The sequence below is a fragment of the Rhinolophus sinicus genome, chromosome 3 (assembly GCF_057876585.1).
Source record: "Rhinolophus sinicus isolate RSI-liver-muscle chromosome 3, RSI-T2T, whole genome shotgun sequence".
In the NCBI taxonomy this organism is placed as follows: Eukaryota; Metazoa; Chordata; class Mammalia; order Chiroptera; family Rhinolophidae; genus Rhinolophus; species Rhinolophus sinicus.
The window spans coordinates 33,763,769-33,781,248 of record NC_142503.1 but is presented as its reverse complement, the minus strand read 5'-3'; the positions used below and the strand labels follow the sequence as shown (position 1 = coordinate 33,781,248).

Below are 17,480 nucleotides of genomic sequence, written 5' to 3'. Positions count from 1 at the left end.
TCTGAAAATACACCAAAAACCACTGAATTGTATACTTTAAATGGGTGAACTGTATGGTATGTGAATTATATCTCAATGAGGTTATTTTTTTAAAAGTATAACAAAGGAAGAAAAATATAATAAAATGCCAGATGAGAAGTAACAAAACTGTGTGAATAGAATTGGAAAGAATACTGAGGTGGCATCACAAAGTTTTAACTAATCAAATGCTTTCTGAAATTGGGAATTTATCCCCACTTTTCTGATTCCTATGCATTAGTAAATTGTGCTTATCACTTTGGATTTCCATGGAAGTATTTGCTTTTTCTGTATATCATAAGATCAGTGTGTTAGGTTGAATAATGCTTCCAAAGATGTCTGATCCTAATTCCAGAAACCTGTGTTACCTTATATGGCATGAGTGACTTTGCAGATGTGACAAATTAAGGATTTTGAGGTGGTGAGATTATCCAGCATTATCTGGGTAGGCCCCAAATGCAATCACAATTGTCCTTATAAGAGGGAGGCAAAAGGAGGATAGACTACAGAAGAGGAGAAGGCCATGTGACCACAGAGGTAGAGACTGGAGTGATGCGACCACAAGCCAAAGAATGCAGACAGCCACCAGAAGCTGGGAAAAAGGAAGGAATCCTCCCTTGGGACCTGCAGAAGGACACAGCCTGCTAACACCTTGATTTTAGCTCCATAAAACTCAGGACTTCTGGCTTGCAGAACTGTAAGAGAATAAATTTAAGACATTAACTTGGTGGTAATTTGTACAATAATCAGCAATGCAGTAGCGTGTCTAAGAGAGTAAATGATACTGGGGAAGTATTGAGAGGGATTTGCACAGCTTCTTGATATTTAGTGCTTGAACAAATCTTTGCTTGTGAGGTCTCGTTATATTTTCCTGGTATAATTATTTGTCACTCTAAGTGGTGATTCATTTTAAATGCCTTATCTTGGCTTTAATATTCCAAGACCCAGTAAATCCATTTTGGAAGAGGTGAGTTATCTTTGTAGGTTAAGTCCTTGCTCCCCCAATCACATTCTGACCTCTTCCATTTATGAACCAAGTTCTGTTAGTAGCTTCATATGTGGTCACTCTGCTCTGGTGAGGTTCATCTTATAGAATACAGTGGTACTTTGTTTAGGTTTAGGAAATAGGGAAGGGGACTGGGGTAAATCAGATGTTGGGAGGTCGAGGACCTGCAAAGGGCTCAGAAGAGAATTTTAAGGTCACAGGGGTTATTGGGGCAGTAAGTAAGCAAACAAATTACCTAATGACTTGTGCAGATTTCAGTGTGTCGACACCTCCACGTTTTCTGAAACGATCGTCCATGGTTTAAGAGTTACTCTGATGAAAGATACCATCTCTTAGCCATTAAGAAATAATATACTCAATCAAGGCAAGAATGAGGCAAGATAAGCACTCTGGGGCCAGGGTGGGGGAATGAGTATAAACTAGTACAAAATGAGTATTAAAAGTTTTATACCCTTTGTACCAGTAATTCCATTTCTAGACATTTTCTCTAGACTACTGAGATGTGAACAATTTAATAAGCAACCATTCACGGCAGTATTTATAACAGTAATATACAACAGGATTTGTTAACATAGCACATTTATACAATAGAGCTTTATATAACCATTTAAACATTTATGAAGAGTTTCATGATATGATGAATTTTATATATTCAGCATGCATGATACAAAACTAGCAGAGAGAGCATTCTTCCCAAATTTATGATGTATCAAATGAACAACAAAAAAGGAGTAGATGGAAATAGTCACTAATATGTTGGTTTTTCTGGATGGTAGAATTTGGGAGACCAAGTTGCAAAAATGCATTTCTGTTTTTGTTTCTTACAAGGAACACTTTTACAAAAAATTTCCTCCAGTGTTGTTTATGGAATTGTAGAATATGGACTGTCAAAATAATTTCTCCTTGCTTTTGACAAGCAACAGTGAGGGCCTCTATCCTCAACTTGTATAGTAATGCAATTACCTCATGAGTTTATACATGTTTTCTTATGCATCTGGAAGAGAGCAAAGGCAGGGCTACATTAATGAGATCATGTTTATTCAAGACTGCAGTCTGTTACTTGGCATGTAGTGGGATAGGTTGAATGAATGCCTTCTCACCTCTCAACACTCTCTTCTTAAAAGCATGACTTGCGAGGATTACTGCTATTGCTACCAACTTTATGACTTCAGCTTCATGTAATGCATGGTGTATTATCTATTTATACCAGCATAATCTAGTAATTGGCCTCTTTCTTCTGCACAAGAGTGGACATATTAACATCCCAGAAGATTAACATCTAATTAGAAGAATGTGCTCCTTAGAGAGTTCTGAAGCTTCAGGGTTTTGTGTGTGTGTGTGTGTGTGTGTGTGTGTGTGTGTGTGTGTGTGTGTTTTCCTTCCCAAGGACTCTTTTCCAAAAGGCAATACATGATTCTTTTATTATATTACAGTAAACACAAGGTTTTCCTTGGTGCCAGTTATAATGAATGCAAATGGTGTGGAACAGGGAGGGTGAGTACTATGGTGCAGCCTTTGGAACTTTTCCTTGAACTGGGTCCAAATCATCTCTCTGCTTTGGACCCATTTACTAATTCCTAAAGGCAGAGTGACCATGTTTAGCCTAATGACCTTCTGTTCAGGACTTTCTCTAAGGTTAGCTTTTAAAGGAAGGGCAAGCCAACTGCTCCTGGGTGGTTATCTTCCCCTTCATAGAAACTGACAGGCCTCTGAGGAGTCTGACTTGGCAGTCGTGAAGACATCATTTATCACTAAAAAACGGGCCAAAAAGTGTCTCTTTGCTAATTCAAGCTCTATCTTATTTGCAATATGCTTATTCATGGAAAGAAGGCAAACAAACAAACAAAAACAAAAGTTTCCTTGTCTATTTGAATTATTTTTGCTAGCAAGTTTGAGAGGATTTTAATTTCTGCAATTAGTTTCAAGCAATTGTGCTATAGGTTAATGGAAGTTCTTCACCTCCAGAATCCAGGTCAAAATCTCTTCTAAACCTACATGTGTTTGACCTAGAATGCTAAGAACAATCAAAATTGGATCTAATGACTTAATGCAATTGAGTCTAGTTAGCTCCTGCAAAACTCATTGAAATTTCTTTAGAAATGTTTATACACATCCCTTGTCTGTAAATTAGATGAGCAAAGTCAAGCTCTGTACTAATAAGATCCTTCAAAAAACCCTCTGGCTATAGGAATTCTCATTTCTCAGCTGCAAGATGAGATAGGATACCCAAAATCTCATGGCTCACCACCTGGAGCTCCCACTGAAGAGCCACATTCCCTTCTGTTCCTGGTTTGTACATATTTAGAGTGAATTCCATTGTTATCTAATAGAACGGTTTTGGTGGCCCCAGGTAAGCTTATTGTATAAAAATTCATTCCTGAGGATACAAAAGACAAAGGTGCCAAGTTGAGGGAAAATAAAAATCCAACTCCTAAAACAACTTTTATACCAGTTAGGTAGTCGCTTCAGAAAGATTTAAGTTCAAGTTTCACTCTTGAAACGTTATTGTATGGAAGCCCCAATAATATGTGAGAGCAATCCCTCATCCTCCTTAACCTGTGGGGGGGCACTTCAGTCACCTGAGCCTGATACCATAGGTATGGCTGGCATTGTTGTTGTTGTTGAATTGGTTATTCATAGCCTCTGTCATAAATAAATAAATAAATAAATAAATAAATAAATAAACAAACAAAATAAGCGAGCCTTGAGTGTTCTTATCCAGCTTTCCTCCTCCCCAAACTTAATGCAATAGTGGAATCTCTGCCGATTTCCAAGATTTTTTTTTTTTTTTTATCAGTTCTCAAGTGCACCTGCTCATAGATACTTTTACCTCTTACAATGACAACTGGTCACAAATACTTTATTATTTGGGTCATTTCAGAGAGCTTCTCATTCTATTGCTCATTTTCTTCAGAGCCGATGATTTGTGCTCAGTGTAATTGGACTCAAAACATGCAATTAACTGACCAGCTTCTTCTTCCCGAGTGTTGGAGGTCTACAATCAACTCTACCAAGTCCCCCAACTTTTTTTCTTTGCCTTTCACGTGGTGGAGAGCAAATTCTGCAGGGGCAATCTGATTAGAGGTAGCCTCCTGAGTTACCTCTGGCCGCGATGGGGGCTTCTCTGTCTACACCCCAGGGACATCAGGCTGGAGCTGTCCGCCTTCTCAGTTTCACATCTAATTAAAGGTGGGGAGGGGCCGTCCCCGAGTCACAGGCTTGCCAGTTCACCATACTCTCCTACACACTTCGAGCGTCCCCGCGGGGCCGTCTCGAGGCTGCAGAACCTTCAGGAAATAGCTCTGAAGAGGGACACTAAGTGTCAGTGGTTACCACTCCTCCGGCGTTTCGGCTCTAGCTTCCTACCGGGGGTGGGGAGTGGGAGGGGACATTAACGCTCTCCAGCACTGGAGCAGCTCTGCTCCGCTCTACCCAGTTAGGACACTATGGAAGCACAGAACTCCGGAGGCAGCGGCAACCGCGGATTTTCCGCTCTTCCCGGCTCGCTCTTCCGCCTGCGCCGCCCCAGCTCCCGCCCCTCCGCCCTCTTCACAGGAACCAGGGCCCTCGACGCTCCCGCGCTTCTCTCCTGCCACCCGCAGTGGCCTGCGTTTTATAGGCGCCACAGCCAATAAGCGCTCTCCTTTTCTTCTGCCCGCCCTCCCGGCCAATCGCCGCTCCCCTTGTGTAATCTTCGGCTACTCGGCTGCTCTCGGCTATATTCGTTGTTGCTGGCTTTTTCAGGGACTGCTCGCTCGCAGCCAGAGACGCTGCTTTTTTTTCCGGGTTCGGAGCCGTTCCGGATGCTTTAGGCTGCCGGATGACTGATCTCCAGATAACTGAGGCGTTTCTGTACATGGATTATCTGGTAGGTGTGGGGAGGGGGTGGCGTGTCGCCTCTCGGACCCCGATGTGCCTACTGTCCCCCGCCTGGAGGAACAGCCTTTTTGCTTTCTTTCTTTGGGATAGGATGCCTTGGGGTTCTTTCTCCCGCAGCCGCCTCTAGAACTGTGCGGGGAATTCGGAGGGGCGGGCGGAAGGGGTGGTAGAGCTGACAGGTAAAGGTGCAAGCCGGATCAGCCTCCCTGCGGGGCAAGGGGCTCGCTGGGGCTGCGGGAGAGATGGGGCCGCGGCGGCCGGGCGTCCCCTACCCGCGATCGACTTCTTTGCTTCCCCCTGTGCTCCCCGCAAAGCACTTTCTTTCTGGGGAAGCAGGAGTTTTCCGCTCTCCCTTTAGCAGAACTCCAGGTACTATTAAAGAGCCATAACCAGAATGGCTCACTAAGTGCCCGGCAGCCCCGGTCATTTGGTTGTTATTAGATCTCTAAAGCTATGACCTCGGTCGCGGCGAGGTTTTAAAAGCACATTACCATAAAGTAGACGGGACTAAACTGCATCGCAGCCTGGCCAGAACAGGACTGGGTAGGGGCAGGTATTGCCCCACCGTTACGGCCGTGGGTGCATGCCTCGTTTACCATGTGCACGCATTGGATACCAGTTAGTTGCATGTTTAGGCCAGGCTTGTGCTAAGAAGTTTAGATGGAAAAAGTGTCAGCACAATATTGGGACTGAACATTATTTTAAAAATAGACGTGTGTGTCTGTGTGTGTGTGTGTGTGTTTGTGGAATTATGCAAGCACCTTGTATTGTTCCAGAAAGAATATATTCCCCCAGAGCTGCATGTTTGTGTTCAAGGGGATCCTGATTTGACATTGGCTCTTTTCGATCCTATGCAATGACCAGGTTTACCTTGTTAGCCGGAACCGCTATTGCCATACAGATTAAAGATGGTTAAAAACATTACCCTCCTGTCATCTTGTAGGACACATTCAGGCGGTTTTCGACTGTAGATTGGCCTGGCAGGGATTTTTCAGTGCCTTCTAGGAATTACACTTAACGCTGTATTAAGAAAGATTGAAAGCTTTCATGATCAAGAGACGCTGGACAAGGACTAGTTTGTCATGTTATCTTGTATTTGGGCTTTTTACAGGAAGGAAATGTTTCTCCTAAAGCCTCAAGGTTTGATGGTCTGTGGGGAAGGCTGCTGATTGCAGTTAATACATGACCTTGTGAATGGAGCAGAGTGAAAAATTCTGAGTTCAAATTGTTTTGTTGTTCATTTGCTGATGTCAGTAACTTCCTCTATCTTTGTGATAAAGGGACATTATCCAGCCATACCTGGAGCCAGTTAAGGGATTATCTGATTGTGTGTTTTAAAATGCAGAGTGCCTTGTAGGTTAAGAGAGTTGCCAAATGTTTTTCAAAGATTATTTTCTAACTTAAATAACTGATTATTTTGTAGCTTGTCTTATAAATACAGTACTATGGATTTTCTTACAGTAGCCCAAATTAAAGCCAGCTTGTTGAGGATAATTACCAAGTAGGAAAGGGTAGCATTACCTATACTGTTGAAAACTAATTTTGGATACTTAAGTAGTGCCTAAAAAGGAGTCAGGTAGTTCTGATCATTTTATTACAGTATTTATTTACTGAATGAGTTTTAAAATTACAAATTGCATCATAAAGCTGTCTTTGAGGTGCCAAACCCACTAAAGCATTTAGTGAGAAAAAAAAATTGAAAACTCAGATTAATTTCTAGATGGAAAGGTAAGGGTGTGTGGGTGAATGTGTGTGGGGCTTTAGGCTACCTTAAAAGCAGATAAATTTCTTTGTCAATTTACTAACAGTTTTGTGTCAAAGTCAGTGGGCCTCAAATTTGACGTAGCCTTTTTGTTTTTATATCTATCCCTCCCTGCCGCCCTATTGCGTTGGTATAAAAAAATCATTATTTGGTCACTTTAACTATACTCTTAAATAATTCACATGTGCAGTGAAACAGCCCCATAAAAATCATTGACTAGTCTTTTGAGGTGAGGGAAAAAAAAAATCTCAAAGGAAATAAATCAGTTTTTATGTGTGCCAAGTACCCCTGTGACAAGATTTGAGAAAATCCTTAAACATTACGTTCAGTTTTTTACTGAAACTGGACTGAAAAAAAACACACACAAAACCTCTTGAGGTTGTCTTTTGTGTTTACTTTTTGCTTATCTACTCTCAGAGAAAATGATACGCCACACATCATTCCTTCCTTCTTGCCTGTCAGATTGACTTGTTTTCTTATACATAATCTTTATATGGTGTTTATTAAAAACCTGTTTCTGAAAAATGAAAATCAGTTTTGTTGACTGTATTTGGGGTCTTATTTTTAAAACAAATCAATTGCTAAGTTATTTTTACTTGCCTTCCAGAAGAAAAAAAATGCTCCTTTCATTCTGAGTTTGACTCTTCAGATTTTGCTGAGCTTGTGGACTAGAGTAAGCACCCTGTCCGTGAACTTGATAAGAATAATGGTGTGCCATCTTTCCTTCATTTTTCCTTTTAATAGGTGTGAGACTTGCTTGTTGTTGTTGGAAGCTGGAAGAGGAAGCTTTGTGTGTGTATGTATTGTCCATTGTTCTTTGGACTGGATGTCATCACTTAATCTTTGTTATTTGGAGGAGAGTAGAAAGGAAGAGAAATGAGAGAAAGGTAGAGGTGCTATTTTTAACAGCTTTTAATAGGATGGCGGCATTAAAACAGGTGATGAAGCCCTGATTTTAGAACTTGCTGTTGATTTCCTAATTGAAAAGAAGTGTTCTCAATGAGAGGTGACAGATAAGTTGAGGGACAGGGATAGTGCCTTAATATTTAAGGTAGGGTTTTTATTGATTTCAGTTCAGGGAGATAATGATAATTTGCTGATACTAAATAATTATATGTATCATCCAGTGCCCAGTATTTATTTGTTGAGTTGAAGCAATTTGAGGCAGAAGGGGCAATTCTACTTTCCTCACCAGCTTCTAAACTGAAACAAGATAAAATCTGTTTGGATTAGGTGTTTTGTTCTGGGGAATGCAGAATGTATCTTTTACTACTCTTCAGTTTCAGATTATCAAGATATAATTTGTTTAGCCTGGGTGGCAATGTAAATATAAAAATCTCGATTTTCCAATTGATAAGAGTCCCAATTGATAAGACTCTACCTAGGAGGCCACACACCTTTCCCCCATTTTCATGGTGAACTTTAAAGGCTATGTTCACACCTGTCAGGTCTATGGGTAAAGATTTTGCTGCTATTCCAACAGGCAGTACCAACATCTTACTCTCTCTTCTGACAAGTAGAACTAGTGAGACAATGTGCAGAGCTTTTCGAACATGGCGGGAGAAAATAGCCAAATTATAATGAGCGAGAAAAAACATGTCTACCAGTTTTTCCTGGGAGGTTGGACGAGATCCACTTCTAGATTCTTTTCAGTTTAAAGTTTTCTTTTTGCCCTGACTCATATATGTTGATTAGTCTGGATTTCACCTGTTTCTCCCCCACCCCATCAAAACAATAGCAGTAAGATGTGTTATGGTTTGTGTAATGCCTGTAATGATTAAATGAGATAATGGAGGGAAAGTAATTTATAAATAGCACATTGCTTTTCAGACGTAAGATGTTAATGTAATGTGATTACGTTGCTGATAGTATTCTTATGTCTCCTGTGGAATTACGATTACTGCTCAGTGGTATTGCGCTACCTTTTAAACCAGTCTCAGTATATGGAAAGATTTGGAGAGATAATAAGTAAGCAGGAAGTCATAGACTGTAGGGGATTGTTTAATATCTATAAAAATAAAACCACAGTCTGATATTTTCATTAATCCACTCAACACATATTTATGGAACTGCTGCTTTTTGCACGGTCCTGCGTAGCAGTGGGGAGGAGCCCCCAGCTGGGCATGTGGCTCTACAGGAACCTGTGGCAGGACAGGTTGGATGAGGCACATAGGGAGGCGGCACCTTGGCTTCTGATGTACTCCTTGGCTTTCCGGTGGATTTCTGTCTTATTTTACAGGTGTGTTTATTGTGAACTAAAACGCAAACTTAGACTTGAAGATGTGACCACTAAAATTGTTTGATTAGTCTTGGATGCTACTTGTCAACTGATGATCAATTGCATTTGTATATTGCGTTTGGGATTTAATAAAGCCAGGGTTCTAGATTTCTCCCTTGTGTGGATCGGTGGCCTAGTTTCTTGGTCATAGGCGGTACCTGCCATTATAAAAATGTATGTGTCAGTGGGGAAGATCAGGTGAGAAAAGGTAGATGGATCAGCATAAATCCTTCATTTGCAGGATAAAAGCCAACCATACCAGCCAAGAACTGCAAGGCATGATGGTACCACAAAGGACAGAGCCCATAGGTACTAATACGTTGTAAATGAGCTCATTCGAAAGGAGGAATGAAAGCACACTTGTGATTCTGTGTGCTGTTCAGTTATCTCAAAAGTGTGCTGTTTTCAACTCTGACTATGAACATTACAAGTTGTATGTTCAGACTTTGGTCATACTAACTATAAAGTAACAATATAGGCCAAACATTTTTTAGTCTTAACTGCAACTGGATTAGACTGTCACATAAATATTCTTTTATTAATAAATCATAAGATGAAAATAATGTGAACACAATAAACAGATCTACTATCTAGAGATCTCATAGCAAAAAAGTTTTAAGAACATCCATACTAGGGTGGCCGGATGGCTCAGTTGGTTAGAGCACACACTCTCAACAACAAGGTTGCCTGTTTAATTCCCGCGTGGGATGGTGGGTTGCGCCCCCTGCAACTAAGGATTGAAAACAGGGAGTGGACTTGGAGCGGATCTGCGCCCTCCACAACTAGATTCAAGGCCAACGACTTGGAGCTGATGGGCGATGGAGAAACACACTGTCCCCCAGTATTCCCCGATAAAATTTATTTTAAAAAAAAAAGAACATTCATACTATTAGGCAAGAACTTTGGTTAAAGCCATTAGCTCTGGTACTCTAGCTTCCGTTCCCCCAGTCTTGTTGTGTGAGTCCTAGGAGAGGACACATGGGGGTATGATTCATGCCCTCTAGGAGCTTGCATTCTGAAGGAATGCAAGCCATGTGTTTGTTGGCATGCTGGGGGTATGGGGGAGTTAAGTATATGAGTTATGAGGGTCAATCAGTTACCATTTATTGAGCAATTGTTGTGTGCCAGACAATGTTGTAAGTGCTTTCCACATGTAATGGTGTTAAACCATGGCACAGAGATGTTGGGCCTTTTCCCCAAGATCACACAGCTATCATCAGGTAACAGCTGTGTTTGTGGCCCCAGAGCCCTCCCTTTTCATTGCCTTCCTTCCAGTTTGGTGTTAAACCTGTTTGAATGCAGTTGAAATTTTTACAATGCGTTTCATGTAAATACTACGCTGCTTTTGAAGCAAAGGGTAAAGAAACCAGGGATCCTAACTAACTAAGCAGGCTGACGGGTGTTCCCACGTCACAAGGACGGGGTTCTGCTAAATGACTGTTCAGGAGAAGGCTGGATAGAAAAACTGTGTTGTCCTGAGCTTCCCACCCCATCAGGTCCTGAGTCTGGTCACTAAGCTGACCTTCAGCATCTAATGTTTCATCAAGTGACCACGAGTGGGTTTCCAGGCAACTCGGTTACTCAGACCCTAGTGTCACTTGAGGGACACAATCTTGCTTGCCACAAGCACCAGTTTTCTTTTGAAGCAGTCAGTTTATTTGAAGTCTGCTGTACTCCTGTACCAAGAGCTGCCTGGGAAGTGGGGCTGTCCCCAACAGACTCTAGGCTCCAAGTTGCCTTTTGCTTATGGATTTCAGCTGGGCAAAGTCCCCTGATGACATTAACGATGGAGGGCTTGTTTCGGAGATAGACTGGGAAGAAGGAAAGATTTTTAGGGAAGGTCTGGTAACTGCATTGTAGACAATAAAACAGGGCTTTCCCCTAATACTTCTCATTAACTGTGAAAATGGTGGGCTTTTATTTTGGAGTGTGCAGCCCCCTTTCGTTATGCTGTGGCCCCTCCCGTGGCCTTTCCTCCAATGCTTCTGGTGTTTGGGTGAATCTAAAAAGGCCAGTTCTGGTTGACCTTCGTTGCTGAGTGTCTGCAAAGTGTTTGAGTACATTTACTTCTAGCAGGGCTGGCTACATGGGCACGTGACTTTGAGGGCCTATGTTTGCTCTAATTCTCTGCAGTTACCATCTTGATATGTTTAATATTGGGCACTTAGCAAATGTTTTCATTTTGCACTGGGCCCCACAAATTAGGTAGTTGGTCTGACTTCTAGTTCTAAAGTCAAGGTATGGGGATAGCCCTTGAATGACCTCAGGGCAGTGTCATCCTCTTAGTCTGTAACCTGCATCAGTACAGGGTCTCTGGCCATGTTGACTGTCATTTTGTCATCAGAATCAAGTCTGGTGCCTGGTAAATAGGGAACTATGTACTAAATACAGTGCAAAGTGTTAATTTATATCATATAATTTAATCCTCTCAATAGTTTGCTTAACCAGATATTACAAATTTACTGATTTAGAAAAGAGGGAACTTGAAGCTCTGTAAGGTGGAGTATTGGCCGGGGTCCTGTAACCAGTGGAGGGTCAGGGCCCAGGAACGAGGCCAGCTTGGCGGGCTCCAAGCCCATGCTCGTATGCATTATTTAGTACTGCCTGAATAGAGGATGAGTGAGAGGGGTCGCATGAATCATAGATACAATGCTGGAAATTGCGGGGCCACTGGATTGCTGCTGTCACCTGGTTACCTGGGAGAAGCCCTGCTGGGAACTCAGTGACAGCCCACCTCCGGCAGGGGAAACCAAGAGGGTTTGTACCTTCAGGTGAAAGAGTTTACTCACTGATTTTGCTTTCATTTGGTTACCCAGCCTCTCCTTCACTCTTTTGCATAAACTTGATGTTTTGCTCTTTGGCTCAAGGCCAAACACACCTACATGATTTTGATAGTAACTAACCATTTGAAAACTTGGATTTGCACGACAGTCTCATTTATCAGGTTCCTTTGTACCCAGATTTGCTGGGAACTGTTCTGACCTCTGGACTGCTTCTCTCAGGATTGAGGACTTACTGTCTCCATAGTCTCCTTTAGAGGGATTCCTGTGGGTTCTTTTTTCAAGAGAATACTGTTTCCCCGAAAATAAGACCTAGCCGGACAATCCGCTCTAATGCGTCTTTTGGAGCAAAAATTGATATAAGACCTGGTCTTATTTTACTATATTATCTCTAGACCGGGTCTTATATCAATTTTTGCTCCAAAAGACGCATTAGAGCGGATTGTCCGGCTAGGTCTTATTTTCGGAGAAACACGGTACCTGTTTCTCTAGCCTCTCACTAGATGACAGTCTGGAGCCATCCCAGGACCATTGACAGAAGGACTGTATCTGTTCCTCCTTATCAATCTGCACTTGGAGTCAGGAGCTAAAACGGAATATAACTCAAAGTTTTATTTTTAATAAATACAAGTATTCTGATTTTACGTATTCAGAAAAGTACAGAAAAGAATGAAAATACTTCTATGTACCTAAAGCCCTGATTGGACAGTTGTTAACATTGTGCCCTTTTAACTTCAAAACTCTGGTGCTCTTTAAAAAAAAAAAAAAAAAGAAAGAAACTTTAAGGCTACAGCTAAAGCCTGATGCTCCCCCATGGTTTTTTCCTCCACCTTCCTTAGTGGTAATGACTGTCCTGCATTATCATGTACTTTTTTTGCATTTTTATTATATTTGCATGTATGGATAAACAGTATATAGTACTGTTTTGTGTGTGTTAACAACTGTAAAGGAATTATAACACACAATCTTATCTTTTTGAAACCTGTTTTATTTCTCAAATTTTTTGAGATTAATAAATGTTGCTGTATGTATTAGTAGATACTTATTTTATATGTCTAGTTTGGATATTACCATTTCTGGTTTCACATGTACAGATCTTATTTGGATTTTATGATGAGCTCACGGAAGAGAATAGATGTTGGTTTTGAGGCAGGGTTTTGGATGTGTGTTTATTTGTTCTTAGTACAATATGACAACTCATAAATTATTAAATGAAATTTTATTATATGCATTTCAATTTTATGATTCATCAGTTTGTTCTACAGTTTACAACAATTCTTTTGTCATCATATTAACACATATTTACATGTATATACATACACATATAAAGGACTGAGATTATTTTGGTAACATATTTATTATTAAAGTAAAAGCTTAGGGAAGGAAATTTGGAAAGCTCAGCAAAGCACAATGGAAAAAAATATTTATCTGTAATCCAGCCACCCACAGAGAATCAGTTGACATTTATCAACTCACTATCACAATAAGATACAGTTTTATAACCTGCTTTTTATACTTATGAACATTTAAATTTTAACAAATTCTCTTCTGCAACACTAATTTTCTGCATTATACTGGTAAGTCATGATTTTCTTAACTAATTGTTGAATATTTTATGTTTGCTCCAATTTGGGCAATTATAAATAACACTGCAGTGAACATTTCATATAGACACTTTTGGATATTTTAGGATAGTGTATTATAAGGAGCAGTAGTTCTACACTACTTTAAGGAGTCTTATTACGAAAAGGGGTTCCAGTGCCAAGTAAATTTGGAAACTGAGTCAAAGAAAGTTAAACAAGTTTCTTGATTATACAGCCTTTGATATGCATATGTACGTGGTGAATCTCTAAAAGGGAGACTATTACATTCAGTGTTTTAATCCTTTGGAGTATTTTTGCTTTATGATCAAATTCTAGAAGTAGATTTGTAGGGTCAAAAAGTACCTACCTGCTTTTAAAGCTCTTGATATTGATTAAATAAGTTAATCTTTGTAATGCACTTAGAACAGTTCCTGGATAGAATCAGCCGCTATTAATGTCAAAGTTACGTAATGCTAAAGTTGGTGATAATGATAATTAATATTTATTGTGAATTTACTCTATTGTGCTAGGAAGTGCTTAATATGCATTTACCATTTGTTTTGTCCTTTCAGCAACCCTCTGAGAGGTGTAGAAGCTATTATGATTATTCCTGTTTTATGGTTGAGGAAATAGGGGTTCAGGAAGAACTGAGTAATCACAACTGCCTCAGTTGTTAGAAGGGCTGGTGACTCGTTCGTAATCTTAATCTATTTGTATTTTTATTATTGCAGTAGAGAAGAAAAAGAACTTTGATTCCCAGGTATTCCACTCAATGTATAATATGCTTCCCAAGTCTCAGTCCCTAGAAAAATGTTAAAATCAGGAGAGTGTTGCAAAGTAATTGTAAATTTAATTTAAACTTAAAACATTTGAGATTATCTTTACAACTTTTGTGATTATTAGAATATAGTCTATTCTGAAATGGTAGTGAATGATAGTTTCTCTCTCTCTCTCAAAATGTCATTACGTGACAGAATAAAAAGATGACAGTCCTGCATCAGCCTTCAGGTTTGTATGTATGTATGAATGAATGTGTGTGTGTATTTAAAATGTACTTATTTCTAAAACCCCAAATACTGGGGATCTGGTCTAAGACAAATCATCCTGAAACAGTTTTCTCATTTGCAAAATTCAGATAGCATTAGAGCCTCTGTGCTGGTTAGCACTAATAAAAACATAATTAATAAACTGTGAAGTGCTTTTTAAAATAATAAAATCACATGATCATTTCTGTAGTGATTTGTGTGAGAGTCCGTATGACTCAATATAATGGCATCAACAGAAGAAGGTTAGTGTAGAGAAAGTGAGTCTCTCTTTTTTGCACATGCTTTCTCTCTCTGTGTACGTCCTTAAATTTTTCCCCCCCGCTCAGTGTCACTTCAGGGATTTTTTTCCTCTCCCCAAATGACAGTGTACAATATTTGTGAAATAATTTAACTAAACATTATGTAGGAACACATTGTTTTTGTATGTTTTAAGAGCTGGTCATTGAAATGTCCCTGGCCTTGGACAAAACATGTATTTTGGTCTGTTCTGCAGTTTACCCATATTGGGATTTTTAGTCCCAAGAAGAATGTTAAAGTTAATTTTTACTATTACTTTAATTTTTATTTCCTCCTTTCTTCCTGATCTGATTCAGAGATTTTCTTAAGGTGGCAATTATGACTAATAAGTGATCTGAGAATCTTACTTACAAAAAAACTATAACAGGGCCGGCCCGGTGGCTCAGGCGGTTAGAGCTCCGTGCTCCTAACTCCAAAGGCTGCCGGTTCAATTCCCACATGGGCCAGTGGGCTCTCAACCACAAGGTTGCCAGTTTAATTCCTTGAGTCCCACAAGGGATGGTGGGCAGTGCCCCCTGCAACTAAGATTGAACATGGCAACTTGAGCTGAGCTGCCACTGAGCTCCCGGATGGCTCAGTTGGTTGGAGCGCGTCCTCTCAACCACAAGGTGGCCAGTTCGACTCCAGCAAGGGATGGTGGGCTGTGCCCCCTGCAACTAGCAATGGCAACTGGACCTGGAGCCGAGCTGCGCCCTCCACAACTAAGACTGAAAGGACAACAACTTGACTTGGGAAAAAAAAAAAGTGTCCTGGAAGTACACACTGTTCCCCAATAAAGTCCTGTTCCCCTTCCCCAATAAAATCTAAAAAAAAGAAAAAAAAGAAAAAACAACAACAACAACAAAAAACCAACAAACAAAAAAACTGTAACGTTTTTTCTGAGGGTTGAATGAAATAATGTGTATACCTTACACGCTACATGAACATAAAGTGTTATATAAAGCTAATGTGCACCCATCACTTTTTATCTAAGTCAAATTTTTATTCACCGAAATAAATTCTTTTTAAAAATTGAGATACAGTTTATATACAGTAATGTGCACAAGTCTTAAAGGTTCAGTTGATGAATTTATATGTACCTGTATCTTGTCACCACCCCCAGATGAAGATGGAAAACATTTCTGATACTCCAGAAGAGTCTCTTGTGTCCCTTTCCAGGCAGTACTGATACAGATTAGTTTTGCCTGATTTTGAACTTAATATGAATGGAATTACAAATCTATATTTTGTGTGTTGCTTTATTCATTCAACATGTCCGTGTAATTCATCCACATTGTTGCGTGAATCAGTAGTTTGTTCTTTTCTGTTGTAATGTATATTGTATGAATACACCACTACTAATCTACCCCTTCTATTGTTGATAGGCATTTAGACTGTTTTCCAGTTTGGGGATTTATGGAATACAGCTGCTGCAAACATTCTTGTACATGTTTTTGGTGGGGGAAAAAACGCAACTCATTTCTACGGTGGAGTGGAATTTCAGGTTCATAGGATATGTGTATGTTTGGGCTCACTAGATACTGCCAAACATTATTCCAAAGTGGTTGTACCCATTAGACTTCTACCAGTATGTAAGAGAGTTCTGGTTATTTCATATTCTCACCAATGCTTTTTATGTTGTCAGTGCTTTTATTTAGCAGTTCTGATGGAAGTGTACTCCAAAGAAATTTAAAGTTGCCCAGGGCTACTTCCAGATGTCCAGGCTTGAGAACAATATAATGCAAGAGGATTATAAGGCAGGTTATTAATATATACATTGGAGAAATTACTTGACCATATTCCAAAATTCTTACATTATTCAGTTGTATGATTCATTTGAAAATTCTGACACGCTGAAGTTCCATGGAATCAATTGACCTGAGTGTGTTACTGGCTTTGCCACCAAGTAAGTGTGGCAGCTTGGGCAAACCAGTCAATGTCATTGACTTAGTTTCTTCATCTATAAAAAAGATGGGATTAATTAGATAATTTCAATTGTTTCTTTCAAAATTTTTCTGTCTTCCTTCCTAGAGTGGCTATGTTTCTTTCCAATTCTATGATTTAAGTGATCATCAAGTTGCCTTCATTTGTTATTCATTCACTCACACAACTCTGATTGTTTATAATCCTTTTATGTTCTGGTGCTGTCTTGGTCAGTAGGAATATAGATATTGTGAATAAGTGAATAAGACATTGGCCTTCCCTCAAGGAATGTATGCTCCTGTGGAGATGAAAAATAAGCAATTACATTTTGGAGTGGCATATTCTATTTAGAGGGAAATAAAGGTTAGTAAGGTAGTTATGAAAGGGGAGCTTAACCTAGACTTGAGGCCAAGGAGAGCTTCCCAGAGGATCATTTTTAATCTGCGACTCTGAAGTTGAGTTGGCCCAGTGACAGGCAGGGCCAGCGGAACGAACAACTTGTGCAGAGAGTTGGGTGTGAGTAACCCCAGGACTTCAAGGAACTCCAAGGGCTCAGTGTGGCTGGAGCAGGGTTAGGAGCTGGCTACACGTGAAGCTGCAGAGCTCAGCTATGGTTACATCATGGGAACCTTCAGAGTTTGCCTGGAGTGACATGGTCGGCCCTGGCTGCACTGTGGTGAAGGATTGGAAAGGGAGGCCAGACTGGAGGAAGAAGACCAGGTAGGAAGATGCTGCTCTGGTTCAGGAATGAAATGGTGGTATTCGCAACCAGGTAGGGGTGGAAGGGATATAGAAAAGTGGATGGATTTAAGCAACATTTAAGACTTGCCAGAATTTTATAATTGGATGTAGAAGATGAGAACAAAGATTTTAGGGCTAATAATGTTCAAGTTTTTGGTTTGAGCATTGTTCTGGTTATCTATTCCTGA

General features: G+C 40.1%; 1 protein-coding gene across 5 annotated transcripts in view; it reads left to right on the top strand.

Annotated features, from left to right (window-relative positions):
- Window positions 1–4,731: 4,731 nt before the first annotated feature.
- ARL15 (ARF like GTPase 15) overlaps window positions 4,732–17,480 on the top strand; it is a 381,154-nt gene continuing 368,405 nt past the window's right edge. Inside the window, exon 1 of one of the 5 annotated variants that reach the window (XM_074328945.2) lies at window positions 4,732–4,892. In XM_074328945.2, coding sequence (XP_074185046.1) covers window positions 4,845–4,892 — 48 coding nt within the window. In that variant the 5' untranslated portion in view covers window positions 4,732–4,844. The remainder of the gene's footprint in view (window positions 4,893–17,480) is intronic. The other 4 variants (XM_074328946.2, XM_019756151.3, XM_019756149.3 and 1 more) reach the window with 4 other exon arrangements.